This window comes from Onychomys torridus, chromosome 14 (genome assembly GCF_903995425.1).
Source record: "Onychomys torridus chromosome 14, mOncTor1.1, whole genome shotgun sequence".
NCBI lineage: Eukaryota > Metazoa > Chordata > Mammalia > Rodentia > Cricetidae > Onychomys > Onychomys torridus.
In genome coordinates, this window is record NC_050456.1 from 67,714,290 (window position 1) to 67,731,476 (window position 17,187).

General features: G+C 44.1%; 1 protein-coding gene across 5 annotated transcripts in view; it reads right to left on the reverse strand.

Annotated features, from left to right (window-relative positions):
• The window catches only part of Ttc7b (tetratricopeptide repeat domain 7B), a 214,079-nt gene that overhangs the window by 118,007 nt on the left and 78,885 nt on the right, over positions 1 to 17,187 (reverse strand). For all 5 annotated transcript variants that reach the window (XM_036205761.1, XM_036205759.1, XM_036205760.1 and 2 more), the window contains one exon: positions 4,159 to 4,237. In XM_036205761.1, the coding sequence (XP_036061654.1) occupies positions 4,159 to 4,237 (79 nt within the window). The remainder of the gene's footprint in view (positions 1 to 4,158; positions 4,238 to 17,187) is intronic.

Genomic DNA, 17,187 nt, shown 5'->3' on the forward strand with positions numbered 1-17,187 from the left:
GTTGCTTAAGAAAGTTCATGCACTTCTAATACTGCCTTGTCTACATTACACATTACATAGGTTTTAGACCACAAACATCTAAACACATAGCTAAAAGTCTTTCCTAAGAGCTCTTGGATGAACTGTAGATGTTTTCATCACCCTAGAGCAGCTACTTGCTACAGCTCAAACTCAGAGAAAAGCCAGGACTCAACTTCAATGATGCTATCTCTGGGAGGTGGGGGACTCAACACGGCCAGAGGTACAGTGTAGATACTCAAAATGTCTTCATTCCCAGAAGAACTAAAGACCTGCGTCCTAAGTCATGCCACCACCAACAGGATGCAGCACTTGGGTAGTGGGGTGCCCTGCTTTCAGTCCATTTGGGACCCCCTGGCTCAGAAGTGCAGAAGCCAGCTTTGTGTAATAGGGAAGGCAAAGTGAAGACTGTAGCTTTTGATGAGAAAGAACTTTTTACAAAGCTAGTGGGTATTTCTCACCTCCCTGTGAAAACCCAGAAACACCTTCTTCTAGCCAGTTCAGATGTTTTGCTGAGTCTCTGCAATGCCACTGCCTAGAACATTACCCCAAGTGATATGTAACAGGAATGTATATACTAAGAAGGGTCTTGCTGATAAAGGCATATTGATATTCTCTTCCGCCCTCCCCCATCTCTATGTGTGTACATACATGTGCACATGTCTCCCCCGCCCCCATTTTCAAACAGGATCCCAGAATATTCAATCTATAACCACCCAGAGCTGCAAAATAAAACTTCAGGAAATGGGGTTTTCCATCAGGTTTTGTGTTCTTTGGAAGATTCAAAGACTGCTGATGCTCCCCGAGAATGAGCTTTTAAAATAAATGTGTTCCAGAAGAGAACTTTGCTAGGCTTCATCCATATGAAACTTCCTAGAACTCCCCAAGGAAACTTAATGCAACCAAATCATTAGCTTGGTGGCTTCTGAGAACCACTGGGTAAAGGCAGATTTTCTTGATTATCCCTGTGTAGAACCCACTGCCTTTAAATGTCTATAAAAATGTGAAAATAAATGAACCCAGATCATCCCCAACTGAGCCATCTGTATAGATCTCATAAGAACACAATTTCCAGGACCTAAACAGTGGCTGAGCCATTTCCCTGGGCCCTCCATTACTGCTTCATTTTGATCTCACTGCAGTCATAGGAGCTAATGGCTTCTGCTGGAAGCTTTGGATGTCATCATCACCCTCCACTCACTGTGGCCATGAGATAAACGTTAAAAGAGAAAAATGAATAAAGAACCTCTCTCTCTTTCTCTCACTTCCCCCAGCCCCCATCCACTATGAGGCTGTTTTAAAGGGTGCAATCCAACGGCATTTAGTACATTCACAAGGTTGCGCAATCCTCACCACTATCTAGTTCCAGGACATTTTCGTCACCCCCAAAAGAAACCCTATACCCTTTAAGGTGTGGCTTCTCATTTTCCTCCTCTCAAACCCTCAGAACAACTAATGTGCTTTCTGTTTTTATGGATTTGCCTATTTGGAAGATCTCACAGAAATGGATACAATATGGGCTTTCTGTGATCAGCTTCCCTTATGTAGTACAGTATTTTCAAGATGCACCCTTTTATTGTTGAACAAGACAGACATGTCCCCATTTTGTCCACACATTCAGCTTGTTTCCAGTTTTTGGCTGTTAGAAATAAACATTCACATTCAAGTTTGTGTTTGAAAAATGTTTAAACTCTTTGGCAAAAGTACCTAGGAGTGGCATGCTATGAATATACTTTAAAATATAAAAGTATTGATATTTTTGCTATGTTTTCACATCAAATCAAGTTCACAAAACAACTTTACCATCTCATAAGTACATCATCCATTTGCAATTATTATCTAAAGTAAGAAGAATCATATAGTTATAAAATAGATTCCTTGGCCCTGCCACAGACCTGCTCCATTGGAATTCTAGAGCTGTAAGTGAGGACATGTATTTGTTTGGCATTTCTCAATACAGTTAAGGATGCAGATGTTGGCAGATCACTTGACTAAAACCAAAACCACATGTGGTAGTTTGAATGTAATTAGCCCCCATAAACTCATTGACACTATTAGGAGGTGTGGCCTTGTTGGAGGAAGTATGTCACTGTCAGGGTAGGCTTTGAGATCTCCTATGTTCAAGATATGTACAGTGTCTCAGTTGATTTCCTGTTGCCTTTAGATAAAGATGTAGATTCTCCAGCACCCATGTCTGCCTGCACACCACCATATTCTTAGCCACCATGCTCCTGCCATGATAACAATGGACTAAACCACTGAAACTGTAAACGAGCCAGCTCATTAAATGTTTTCCTTTATAAGAGTTGCCATGGTCATAATTCTCTTTACAGCAAAAGAAACCCTAACTAAGATTCCACAGTTCCTCAGATGATTCTCATGCACTCCTTCAGTTCAGCACTCAATAGATTAGAAATGGGTTGTCACCTGATGACCCCAATAGCTGAGAGCAAAGGTACACCTTCATTCAGAGTGACACAAAGTGGGAAATGTCCCCCCCATGTTAACAACACCAGATGATGGCCGAAACATCCAAGGGCAGTTCCAGCTACCACAGAGACTTGAGGAGGATCCTCCCTGCTCCTCAAGACAACAATGGAAGATATCTGTTTATCTATCTGTCTGTCTATCTTTGAGGGTCGACACTAATGCTCCATTTTGAAACACCACCCTTCTCAGTATGCTTCCAAAGTAATTTAAATTGATCAACTGAAAAGCCTCATGGAATTCTGAGAATAAGTGAATTTGAGAGAAAAGATATCTGCAATAATTTTCATATGTATAATTGCAGGTTCTTACGCCTTAGAGGGCCCTAAAAATTCAAAATGCTTTGTCTGAATATAAGTAAACCAATATAAAATATTAAAGGCCTGATAAGGTCTTGATGGGAAGTGTGTGTGTGTGTGTGTGTGTGTGTGTGTGTGTGTGTGTGTGTGCGTGTGTGTAGTTGCTTATCTAATTCAACCACATATTCTAGAAAGGCCTTCTGTTTGGCTGCCTAGCCCCATAAGTCATATTTCTACACCCTAAAATCTTGGAGATACCCAAGTAAAGCTCTCCTGCATTTCCCATGATCTGAATATCTTAGCCTTGTCCGAATGAACATTCCTAACAACAATTAAAGACAGACATGGGTAAAAGAAGACAAAGTGCAGATTTATATAGGGCTGTCACATTAATTGTGACATAGAACATTTATTAGTACAGTGAGCACTAGGCCTTCACTTGATGATTGAACAATACAGAGTTTATACAAGATAGACATCTTTTGTGCTTCTCTTTTAAGTTTTATGGTCTTATCATTATCCAAACAGTTAGTACTTAAGGATCTCACCTGCATGTCCTACCATGGTTAATATGAATTAAAAGCACACATCTGACCTCTTCCACACATGGGCATCCAGGAGGGCTTTATCCCACCTTTTTTAGGATGCAAAGCGTACACTTCAAGAGAGAACACAGACCACAGGACAGCACTGCACACTCACAAAAGATAATGAGTGCTAGTTAGTTTGTGGAGAAAGCTGCTGGTGGGATGTCAAATGGGGTCGCTACTTTGGGAACAGCATCTCCTCCAACTGTTGAACACAGAGTTTTCATGTGGCCCAGTAGTTCTACTCTGAAGTACAGAGGAAGAAAGAAGACATCTGTCCACTCAAAACCTGCACACAAATGTTCTCACAGACGCATCAGTCATAACAACCCAACTCCCCATCAACTGAAAAGAGACTGGGTGGGTAAAATGTGTGGACTCATAAAACAGAAAATTATTTGGCAATGAAAAGAAACTACTGAGGCAATATGGAAGAATCTTAAACATATTTATGCTAATTGAAGGGAGCCAGTCACAAAAGCCTATACTATATCACTGTTTATGTGAAATGTTCAAAATAAGCAAGTCTATAGAAACAGAAATGTAATTAGTGACTGTCAAGAACTGGGGGATGAAAGAATGGGAACAGACTGCTAACGAGTTTGGGGTTTCATTGAGTGATTATAATGTTCTGAAACTAAATATCAAACATGCTCAAACACTGAACTGTGCTCTCAGAGTGGGTGAATTGCTGCTTATCCACAATCTCACGTGGATGTGTGTAATATAAACATACATGGACTGGTCCTCATGCCTATCCCACTTACCATTCGAAGGTTCTGTGTTGTCCTTGTTTCCACTGCTCTGAGAAGCTCCCGAAATCTCCCAACTCCTCTCGTCAAGTTCCTGTGTGCACACAGAATTCGACACGGTTTCCATCTGGCATGCATTAATATTAAACATTGTATACACAAATTTCAATGCATTTTTATCTATATAAAAGCCTTTGGCCAGAATTCAAGTAAATGATTATTCTACACATATCAGTCTGTCTTGGAGCAACTGACCTAAGACTAATGATTTTTTGTGTTTTTGCCTTTCAGACTAAGTAAAATTTCCTCAAGGAGACAAAACCTAAAAATAAGTTCTGGGAGAAAGAAAAAAGGTAAGCTTTGTTTCACAAGAGTCTATTTCCAAACTCACGGTGGCCTCCACTAGAGTGGTGCTGGAATCTGCACTTTCATTGAAAAGGGAGATGGTGACCCTGGACAGTTAAAAACTGCCATCAGCAAGCCACTGCATGCAATGTGGATAAGGCTTCTTGCTGAAAATTCCTGAGTAGGAGAAAGAGAAAGGGTATGAAAGGAGAGAGATGGCCTCCCTTAATCACTCTGAATCTTTCAGAACAGAAATCACTGCCTAGTAAGTCCATCGCATAAACCCTCCAACTCTGAACTGACAGAAAGAAGCAGAGGGTCACTGTGCACTGACTGGTGCCGGGGCCTCCCGTGTGAGATCCGAACACATTCTACTCATCATCCCATGCGCTCCACAGACATGTCTAGCGACATACTTCATTGAGGACAAATACGTTTTTAGAACATCCTGGCCAATATATCCAAGATCTACTTATCCTCCCAGAATGCTGGGTCTGGCCTCTTTGCCTGGGAACACCTCCCAGCCACTTCCTTTACATTGAGCACTGCCACCATCTATGACGTAACTCAGTGATATTTATAACATGCTCATTAGAACACATCTCATCTTTCCAAAAACCCACAGAATAGGTCAGCAGGTGCAATACTGCCAGCCAGCCTTCGCAGGCGGTGACAGACAACTCTTGTTTGGATGGCATTTTAAACCATGCAAAGGTATGAGATAAAAATGTGGCTTCTGTAAGATGCAAGCACCACCAGGGTGACTGAGTCATATCTTATGCCATGTGACTTCCCAGAGTTCTCATTCACAGGAACAGTCCAGAACTTGAAGACAATGGCTGACTGGCCCAGTAAGTAAATACTCCCAGGCCCCTCACCCACACAGAGGAGACGGCAGAAGGTCAGATGCTTTGTGGCAGCATAAAGAGAGAAGCCTGTGTTCAGGACTCTATCAGAGACATGAACAACAATTAGAGAATAGGCCCTGGGACATGCTAGCTACTCTGCCCACCCCTTCACTCATTTTTATGGGATTCTTGTTCATGGGCAACAACGTCCATTGCTCTGGAGTAATGTTGGAGGGAGGAAACAGTCACAGCTAAAATGGGATGGGAATGGCTATGGTAGCTAATTTCATTTCCAAATCACCCATTAAACACCCATTGTGGACATAAAGGGTGGCACTCTGGACTGATGACATCAGGGCATGTCCGATGCAGTGACACTGGAGAGACCCTGGTAGACCCTCATAAAGATCTGCCACGCCACTGTGGAAATTAGACCTTGAACAAGCACATAAAAGCTAAAGATTATAACTGTGAGGAGGCTACAAATAGGACCCGGTCATTTGGGGTGTCTCCCATGTCCTCTTTGCAGAATGAACTATTTACAGAGTTATAGAAGCACAGAATTTTCTAGCAGAAATGATTCAACACAATCTAGCTTCCATGCAAGTGAAAGGACTTGCTCAAGCTCAAAGCCTGGCAAAAGAGCAAGCTGGGAGCTTTCCACCATGCTGCTTCCACCACGGGCAGGAGAAACACACGCTCTAAAGCACAAGTGACTCAAGAGTTAAGAACAACCGAATCCAAGAGCTCAGGTGGTGTTTTGTGCCACTGCTGTGCAAATCACTTCACAGGCACAAATAGTATCAATTCTGTGTACTGTTTAAACTCGAAAGCAAATCCACTAGGCCAGGTCCTGCACTTGATGGTTAGTTAGGCCCTCAGCTAGCTGATACACGATGGCTAGAGAAACCAACTCCCCTTTCTGGCTGGCTGTGGTTCCTCCCATGCAAGACCGAGGCCCTCTGCTGGAGGAACACAAAAATGTCCAGGACAGAAGGAGGCTGAGCCGGAGGGAAACCAGCTAGGGCTATGACTCCCTAGGAAGCTTCTGGAGTGGGTGTAAGCTGTCTCCAGCTCTTCCCAGCTTGTCCCTGGGCCATGTTCAGGATTCAGAATCGAGCTCTCCTCAGCTCAGAAGAATTCTGCTCAGAAACAAAGAATCCAGAGCAGCTGCAGAATGGAGCAGGCCTGAGGCTGTGGCTTGTTCAAATGAATGTGGTACCCTGGAAGGACAGCAGAGAAGGGGTAGCACATTTTAAATATTAGAAAGGGCCACAAGCACCCCAAATACCAAGTTCTCAGTCAACTGTCAATGGCAAACATTTTAAAGTCACATATCACTTGACCAATCACTTCTAATTTGCCAGTGAACAGAAAAAAAATGTAAGCTAAATGTTTAATCATGACAGCAAGGAAGAAAAAGGAAATCAGCCTGCAAAAATTATACTCTAAACGCCATGAAATCACCCAGTATGAGGGAAATGAACAAAATCCACTGGCCAGCCAAGGGATTTCCCTGGTTTTGAGGGTTTCTACAGACCCCTGACACGAGGTCATTTACTCCACTTCAACGCCCTTGACTGAGACAGTGCCATGATGTCAGAGTTCATTATGGCAATGTTTTTGCCACTTTTACCAAGCAGCATACACTCTGGCAAACTGTCAGAGCTTGGGCCGTCTCCTGCACTTTGCTTCCTCAAGCTTTCTGGGCTGGGTGTGTTCCCCTCAGGTTGGAGCAGCTCCAACAACCCATCTAAGACCAGGAGGAAAGGGCCTGCAGTCACTGGGGCCAGCTGCAAGCTCTCAGTACCACTGCGGTGCCCGGCTCTCAGTACCACTGCGGCGCCCAGCTCATAGGCAGGGCTGGCCGGCGTCCCTCAGCCTCGGCTTGGTCAGACCCACCACTTTTCACAGTGGGAACAGTCTCCTCCCCCCTTCACTGGCTTTCACTTCTTCTCTCCTTTCATTCTCTAGACTCCCCCACTCCAGGGCTCTCTGTCGGCCTACAGGCTCCACTTCCTAAGAGTCGATGTCGGCCCACAGGTTGTCAACACAACTGGGAAGGTACCAACTGTCCTCCCTCTTTTTATTTTTAAGTTAGAAATTTAAGTTAGCATATAAGTAATGGGCTTCATTACGACATTTTCATAAATAAATGTTATTGCACCTTGTTCTTACTCATCCTCGTCCCTCTTCCAATTCTGTCCATCCACCTCTGGCTGGGTCCCTTCCCCTTTCCAAATAGTGCTCCCTTCTTTTCCCTTTCATGATCGCCTTTCTACTTTGCGCACACACACACACACACACACACACACACACACATGCACACATGCACTTAAATATGAAAGAAAACTTAGTGCTTATCTAAGTATGGCTTATTTTGCTTAACATAATAATCTCTAATTCCATCCATTTTCCTCAAATGTCACCTTGTTATTCTTCATAACTGAATATAATTCCATTATGTGTATTGATCACATTTTCAATATATAATCTTCTGCTGAAGGAGAGCTAGACTGGTTCCATGTCTCAGCTATTGTGAATATACCAGCAATAAACATGGACATGAAATATCTCCGTGGCCTCGTTGACTTAAGAGTCCTTTGGGCACATATCCAAGAATGGTACAGCTGGGACATATGACAGTTCTGGTTTTAGGTTTGCTGAGGAACAATTTCTACCAACAGTCAATAAAGGGTCTTCTTTCCCCACATCCTCTGTTTTCTTGATGATAGCCATTCTGACTAGGGTGAAATGGAATCTAACAGTTTTAATTTGCATTTGATAGCTAATGATACTAAACTTTTTCTCAAATATTGATTGGCCATCAGTGTTTTGAGACCTGTCTACTCAGTTCAATTGCCCACTTACTGACTGGATGATTTTGGAGTAGGTTGATATTTTTACAGTTCTTTATGTGTTCTAGATATTAGTCCCTGTCTAGTGTTTAATTTTCAAGGATTTTCCCCCATTCTGTAGGCTTGTCTTCTCTCTGGTGGCTGTTTCCTTTGCTATACAGAAGCCTTTTAACTTCTGGGCCCCCACGTGTCAGTTCCTTGAAATGCTCTCCTATGCCATGTGCGTCTTTTTCAGAGTGTCCTTGCTTATGCTGATATCTAGAAGCTTCCCTGCAGTAGCCTTGATCCTTCAGTTATTCTGCTAAGATCTCCTTCTTGAATCTCCATCCTTGCAACAGGCTGCTCTCTCTGCAGCAGATTTTTTTTAAGGCTGAGCTCCAAATTCACATTCTTAGCATAAGCTTATAAAGACATAAATTTTGTTTTACAACCTTATTTTTGTTTGTTTGGTTGGTTGGTTGGGTTTTTTTTTTTTTTTTTTTTTTTTTGAGACAGGGTTTCTCTATAGCTTTGGAGCCTGTCCTGGACTAGCTCTGTAGACCAGGCTGGCCTCGAACTCACAGAGATCCACCTGCCTCTGCTTTGAACAGTTGTAGCTCTTTAATATTATCTCCTGTTATGATCCCGTGAGCTATCAAACAAGAGAGAGACATATTCTGGAAAGAGGCAGAGCTCCAACATCAGGCCATAATAGAAAACCAAGGCTGGGAGAGCCTGGAGGACTTGAGAACCCTTCAGATGATGATGGACTAATTCAATGTCAAATTCAATGTTTCCTTTTATTTATCCCTTCATTTCTGGGGAGAAGAGTAGAAAATGAAAATTCTTTCTTTACTATGTATTTATATTTATCTATTTTTGTGTATGTGAGAGTGTTTTGGTTGCATGTATATAGGTACACCACATGCATGCAGTGCCCACATTGGTTAGAAAAAGGCCTCAGGTACCCTGGAACAGTGAGCTGCCATGTGGGTCCTGAGAACTGAACCCAGGTCCTCTGCAAGAGCAGCCAGTGCTCTTAACCACTGAGTTATCTCTCCCACCCCACCATGGATTTCTCAATTATCTACTGACTTCCAAGTTTGACTCAGGGCACTAATATAAACTCAGCTCACATGAAAACTCAGTTGGGATGCAAATAGGAGTCTTCACACTCAGTGTGAAGCCCCTGGGTGATAAGGAAAGGACCTTTCCAGAGTAAACTCAATTTCAATGTCTCTCTGGTTGAGAATTTCTAAGCAAAAATCAATTACAGGATGAGTCAGCAATAGATCTGAGCAAAGAAGCAGTCTGGTTCTTTCCCATTTCTTTCTGACTGACAGGCACTAAGGGGCTCAAGCAGTAGGTTGTTCCACCAACCAGTGAGCCATTTCCTACCAGGGTCCAGTAGGTTCCTGAGGATGCACTAGTGACCACGGGATGCTATCTCCAGCTTGTGGGACTCAGGCAAGCTTCACAAACTAGAAGAACAGAAGTGTTTCCGTGACACAGATCTCTGTTTGGGTTACTACTATGTCCCAAGTTCCTCAAAGAGCAGCTGGCTAGGAATCTACTTGACCACACTGAGCCACATGACCAAGTCCATGGAAGCTGCACTTTCTACCTGCCTTTTTCTCCTTTCTACCGCATTAAGCTTAGACTGGCAGATAGAGGAACGACATATCCTATTAAAACCCTAGGCAATGCTCTGTGTAGTATAGAGGCTGAGCAGGCTTTCCTCCTAACCAGGGCATGCACCTAGCATATTCTAAAGCTAACAGTTTCAGAGAGCTGTATGGACAATGGAGATGTTGGATTTTGCAGGAAGGGAAAACTTTCTGACAGTTTAGGAAAACCCTGTCCTTGTGCCTCTACACGGTTCTCTTGGTCTCCAGAGTCCAAGGGACTTTTAGCCGTTCTTTAAGCCAAGCTTTTTCTTGGAAGTTTCCTGGCGTCCTCGTGAAGAGGCAGGTGTTGCTTCTTGGGGGGGGGGGGCCTCCCAGCACAGCTGCAAACATGTGCCTAGACAGCACTCACCACATGTTAGTTCACCAGACAAACTGGACACTTAAGAGCAAAGGCTCTTTTCTCAACAGCCTCACAGAGCAGCTGGCAGGACACTGAGAGTTAGCAAGCTAGGAAGCCCTCAAGAAAGAAAAGAGTCACCAGAAGCCTTCACTCTGAAATCTCTTTCCCTGTCCCCTGGCAACAAAGGATTTTTGTGAATCACAAAATGTGATTACATTTGAGAATCAGATTCTCATATGGCAAGACACTCCCCTGCCCTCACCATGGACACTGTCACCATTTCTAATGGAGAAACACAAAGATGTACCACGTGTCTTCTGAAGGTCAGTAGCCTTTGGTTCCCAGCTTGAGAATCTCACTTCTCCTTCATGTCTCTAAACCTTGGTATCATCCATTCTGATAATGTCAGACATCAGAAGCAGATATCCAGATCAGGAATAAACTACATGCTTCCTGGTACCAAAAGATACTTGGGTGTCCTAGAGCAGAGCCTAACTTCTTCCTCTGAACACACTTTTTACCTCAGAACCAGTGACATGCTTTTATGAAGACAGGTGGCTTCTGTAATCAGGGGCCAGGGACCAAACCCACAACCTTGGCCTCGTTAGCAAAGGGCTCTACAGAACAAGCCAGCTGCAGCCTAGATATAGTGACGGAGGGTGTGACAACCATGTCAAACGGGATGCGAACAAGAGGGCCAGGCTTTCGGGATGTCTCATTTCAGACCTAATGAGAGATGTAGTCGGCTTAACAACATTTTTTGGATGACTTCACCAACTGAAGCTTCCTCATGACAAATGTGAAGTGTCTAACTGGTCAGCTGGCTAGGAGTGTGAAGTAAGAGGAACACATCAAACCAGGCACAGAGGGTGGCTCCTACGAGTTCCTATTAAGTGGGCCAGGCCTGGGGACATAAAGAAATCCATTCAACAAGGTATGTGAAAGATACTACATGTAGCCAGAGAGATAATGCAAGGATACTGAGGCCTTCCTAAGCTCTTCTTTTTTTGGTTTTTCGAGACAGGGTTTCTCTATGTAGCTTTGCGCCTTTCCTGGAACTCACTCTGTAGCCCAGGCTTGCCTCGAACTCACAGAGATCCACCTGCCTCTGCCTCCCAAGTGCTGGGATTAAAGGCGTGCACCACCACTGCCCGACCCCAAGCTCTTCTTTACATCACCAGACCCCAGTATCTTCAAGGAACAGGAAACACAGGAAGATGGGTCCTATCTCAAATCCTCCTTCCTCCCAACCTTCGGGAAGAGTCAAAAGACACCAACCTCCATCAGAACCCATCTCCACAGGAAGTTCACCAGCGAGGCAATAAAGAAGCCACCTCCCTTATAAACATTAACAGTTTATTTGTATTTTATGATTTATTTATTTGTATTTTATGATTGTTTTGCCTGAATGTATAGAAGTATACTGTGTACACATCTAGTGCCCTCAGAGGTCAGAAGAGGGCCCTTGATTCTCTGGATGTGGGTGCTGGGAACTGAACCCAGGGACTCTGAAAGAATAGCAAGTACTCTTAACCACTGAGTGATCCCTCTAGCCCCTTAATGATCTTCAATAGCCCAATCGAATCCAGTGAATACTTGGATTCCTTAGTGTAATACTTTTAACAGCCTAACCACATGAATCCATCATGGGGGAATTTGTCCTTCAAAACACATTTGTTTAGAATCTTTATATTTTTCTGCAAACTTAAACTGAGACATGAAACAGTGTGGTGAGGATTCTGAGCCAAACGTCCTGGCTTTAAATGGCCTGTAAAGGGAACTGCTATAGCTCACTGATTTGCCATAAGAACAAAAGGTCAGTTACATACACATGGAGGAGGAAGTGTCTTGTAAAGGTCAGCCATCGTCGAGGCTATTATCCTGTGTTGCTAGCTTTATGTTAACGTCAGCTTGAGTCACATTGGAAGAAGAAAGCTTACTGAGAGAATGCCCCACCAGACCACCAGACCGGTCTATGGACAAGCCTGTGGGGCATTTTCTTCATGGAGGAGGAGGAGGCCACTGTGAGCAGTGACACCCCTGAACTGGTTGTTCCAGATGCTATCAGAAAGCAGTCTGAGCAAGCCACGAGGACAGAACTTCTCCATGGCCTCTGTATCGGTTCCTACCTTCCTACCTTCAGGTTCCTGCTTTGAGACCCTGCCTGACTTCCCTGGAAGATGGACTACGGCTGTGAGGTGTAATCAATCTTTTTATCCCCAAGTTTCTTTTGATCATGGTTTTTAATCACAGGAAACTCCTAAGACGTCCTCCAAACTCTATCATTGGGGGAGGGGAGAATACTAGAATCCACCTTCTAGTCCATTTATAACACAGGAAAATTTTCTTTATTTCTTTAGAATCATTTAATTTTGAAGAAAAAAAATGGCATTCCCTGGTTGACCTGCTCACTCCCTCTGCTAGATTTGAAAGCCAATAATGCGGTGAACAGCCTGTGAAGATTAATTCACAGGTTTGGCCTATGATAAAAAGACAGCAGCTGGGGCCGATGAGACAGCAAAGTAGGTAAATAGTCATGGCATACACATGCCTAGATGCAAGCATGCATGCAGGCATGTACACATGCACACAGACATAATTAATTAAAAAATAGATGATGTCATCTGATGCAAATAAGAAACTTTGTTGTTGTTCTTACTCTCTGGGAAGATGGTGGCGACATCTCCTAGACAACTCTAACACTGAACATTAGGGGAATCAAGGGTGTTTAGAAAAGGATTTTTAAAAAAAATTTAAAAGTATTTTTCATTTTACATACCAACCACAGTCCCCCCCATCCCCTCATCCCACTCCCCACACACCTTGCTCCCTCCCCCCCCACTCTCTCCCAATCTACTCCTCAGAGAGGGTAAGACCTCCCATGGGGAGTCAACAAAGCATGGCACATCAAGTTGGGGGAGGACCAAGCCCCTCCCTCCTGTATCTAGGCTGAGCAAGGTATCCCTCCATAGGGAATGGGCTCCAAAAAGCCAGTTCATGCAGTAGGGATAAATCCTGGCCCCACTGCTAGGGGCTCCACATACTGCCCAAGCCACACAGCTGTCACCCACATTCAGAGGGCCTACTTCGGTCCCGTTCAGGTTCCCCAGTTGTTCGTCCAGAGTCAGTGAGCTTCCACTAGCTTGGGTCAGCTGTCTCTGTGGGTTTCTCCATCATGATCTTGACCCCTTGGCTCATATAATCCCTCCTCCCTAGAGAGGGAATCTTTACTGTGCTATCTTAGTATAGACATTGGAGACTGTGCTGAACTAATGAAGATCAAGGACAAACTAAAAAAACTGGATTTGGCAATGAAATTCCAAGTTTTATAAGTCTGTAATGAGGATACAAAGAGACGGGGTGAGTCCCAGCACATTATATTTTCTTCTACCAGGACAAGGGCCTGCTCAGACCCATCTAATTTGAAGACAGGCTGTGCCCTATAGTCTGCGCTATTAGATGGGTCCAGTCAATTACACAGAGTGTCACTGAACAACAAGCCAACTTAGTATTGACTTTAAAAGACAGTGTGTGAAGAAGCAAGCCAACTTCTAAGGCAGACAGACATGCTCTAAGGATGGGACTAAACACTCATCAGTGCTGAGCAGCCAGGCACAGGGAGGGTACTCTTCCCACTGGATATTCTCCCAGTGCCTTGAGCTGTGGGGATGGAGAGAGTGAAGAAGCCTTCCGAGTGGACCACATGTACTTGCGCTCAGGGTTCAGGTGAAAGGACAAGTGTGTGGTGTTCATTCAGCTCAGAGTGGAAAATAGAGACTGCATTTCCAAATTAACACAGTACAGTATTTCAGAGCCAAGACAAAAGAGAAAAAAAAGGAAATCTAAGCAAACATTTGGAAGAGCTTAAAGCCTCTAAGCTTTGAAGAATCATAGACATAATGGCTCCAAGGATTTGAGCAGAGGGGAGAACAAGGGGCCCAGGATGGAAGTGGTGGGAACTTAAGGGTGGCCTCGGGTCCTAAGCCCAGCTCTCCCCACACACAGCCTACAGGCACCCGATCACTACCCAGTAGAAAAGGAAGGACTCTGACGCGAAGCTGCTGCGTTACACGTCCTGTGCTCCCCTTGGGAAAGGACGAAGCAGAACCGTGTGGCCTGAGGCAGCACAGCGCCTGCGGAGCTGTCCCAGATACCTGCCAGACTGGGACAGGCCAACAATTTGAAATTAGAGGAAGAAAAGGGCAAAGGTGAGGGTGGGCACGAGGAGGGGGAGGGTGGGAAGGGAGCACGGGATGTGAGACACCTGGGGACATGGGCCAGGAAGAAAGGCCCGGCTGCAGACAAACACGGAGAAGGAAGAATGGCACTGTCAGCCCTGTCTAGCTTTCCCTCACCTGAGAAACGGAACAAGTGCTCCACCTGATGGGGAGGAGAAAGCACCCCAGAGCTCTGCCCTGCTTCTCAAAACATCATCCTCACATCCCCCAACCATTTGCCAACTCCCCACCTACCATCTGGCCCTCTATTGCACATGTAAACATTTACTGGGTGAAAGCCAAAAGCAGGCACTATGATGTTTGGTTTAATAATAAACACTGCAAAATCAAAGCTGATTTCCCTTATATGTTATATCAAAATCTTTTCATGCATAGTTTTATACATGTAGATAGGGAAATATGTCCATGGCCACCAAGCCAATAAACACAAGATTTGGGATTAAAACCAGGCCCAGCATAGTTCCAGTGCCCAGAAAGTTGAAAGATGGCTCTGCCATGCTGACAGACCAATTGCTAATTTCCACACTCGAAGCCAAACTCACCCCAGAGGCAGGAGATCAGAAAGAAGACAGTGCTTGGGCTGGACCTCAGGGCTAGGTGGCCAAGGGAGCATTGTGCTGAATGGTCCCAGCCTCAGGGCTCTGCTCAGAAGACAGGGTCAGCTAACGAAACTGGTGCTGCTCTCACTAGACAGTGGAGACAGATGCGGGTCTGCGTGGCTATCAGCAGGAGACACTTCTAAAGAACGCTCTCTACCACACTCGGCTCTTCCCAGCATTCATAATCAGCTCTGCAGATTGTTTCCGGGCACTCTGTAGAAAAAGGCCCACTATGTGCTGTCATTCATGCCACACTTTCCTAAAGAGAGAACCCATATCTGGGCACATCTTGGTCTCCACAGGCTGGGACAGCAGCAGATCCAGCTGTATACCTACCCACTGGCTGCTAGTGAAGACATCCTGAGATAATGTCACTACCAAGAACTGCTGGTTGCCATCATCTGCTGCCACTGAGATGCCCCTGCTCATCCTTACAAGTGGCTTCCTACCAACCTGCTCAGGCAGGCAGGAACTCATGTCCTCCACAAACTTGGGAAAGAGTCCCAAAAAGGAAGGAGAGTCCTAATAAGCTGACAGGACCTTGAAGACTGCTTTACTCTTGCCCTCTCTGGATACTGTATGTTCTACTTTTTTTTTTTTTTAAAGATTTATTTATTATTATGTACACAGTATTCTGCCTGCATGTGTCCCTACAGGCCAGAAGAGGGCACCAGATCTCATTACAAGTGGTTGTGAGCCACCATGTGGTTGCTGGGAATTGAACTCAGGACCTCTGGGAGAGCAGTCGGTGCTCTTAACCACTGAGCCATCTCTCCAGCCCCTGTACTTTTAATTGACCCCTCAGTTATTTTTTTAAAGCTTTTTAGTGTATAAAATATACAAATAGAAAGCCACAGTAAGCAAATGTATCATTTGGGTTTTTATTATAGGGCAAGTATTCTTGTAATCACCAAGCAAGCATATAACAGGAAAAAGACTATTACCACTCACTCTATCCTAATATACAGGCTTTTAACACCCAAAGGAGACAACCAAAGGTGTCTAAGAAAGCAGGGAACAAGTCAGTAAGCCGTGTTCCTCCATAGCATCTACTTCAGGTCCTGTCTCCAGGTTCCAGCCTAGAATTCCTGCCCTGACTTTGTTTAATAATGGACTATAATGTGAGAGTATAAACCAAATAAACCCACTCCTCACCAAGTTGTTTTTGGTCATGGTATTTATCACACTCAGTATCTTAGTTGGGATTTCTGTTTATAACAGAACTAAGATACTGACTTAGTTTCCTAGATACTGAATGAGAATGTATGAATTTAAACATACGTGCCTGGGGTTGGAGATTTAGCTCAGTGGTAGAGTGCTTGCCTAGCAAGCACAAGGCCCTGGGTTCAGTCCTCAGCTCCGGAAAATAAAAATTAAACAAAACAAAAAAACCATACATGCCTGTTGCAACTTTTATCCTTCCTGAAATTCTAATTACTCTGTATTTGGCTCAAGTCCTTGTCACATGACCTAGAAGACTTTAATAGCTCCCTCAATGTCTGGACCCATGTAAACATATACAAAGCTCATTGGGACAGAATCTATCTAGGGAACGAAGTGAAATTTCTCTTTACTGGACTATGAGATTTCAAGATTACTATATCAGAGCCAAGGATGCTCACTGCTAATGGGTCAGTCACCTAGGCCAGCTCCCCCCACCCAGACCTTACAAATACCTCTTGACTTCATACTGGTGTTTCCAATTCAAAAACTCCAGTTTATGACTGATTTTCCTTTGGTCATTTCTATGTTGAATCTGTTTGCTAAGACTCTAGCTCTCAAGGACGTGAGGAATGATGAGATTAGAGATGCTTTATTCAATATCACATGTCACAGATGCAGACTGACAACACCACTACTAATTATGATTTCTGGGAAGTTTTAAAATTATCTCCATCACTGACAGTATCTGCTGTGGGACATACAAAGAACTAGAAAAGTATAACCCATGCTCAGACAAAACAGACAAAGTCATTCCAAACTGGCCAATATGAAGACTTCTACATAGCAGTCGTATGATCAAAGAATTTAAGGAAACAATTTTTAAAGATTTAAAACACAGCTAATGAGGTGCACATGCTGGTAAGAAACACTTAAGAACTGAGTTCGAGTCCAGCCTGGGCTACATGAGCCCTTGTCTGTAACTAAC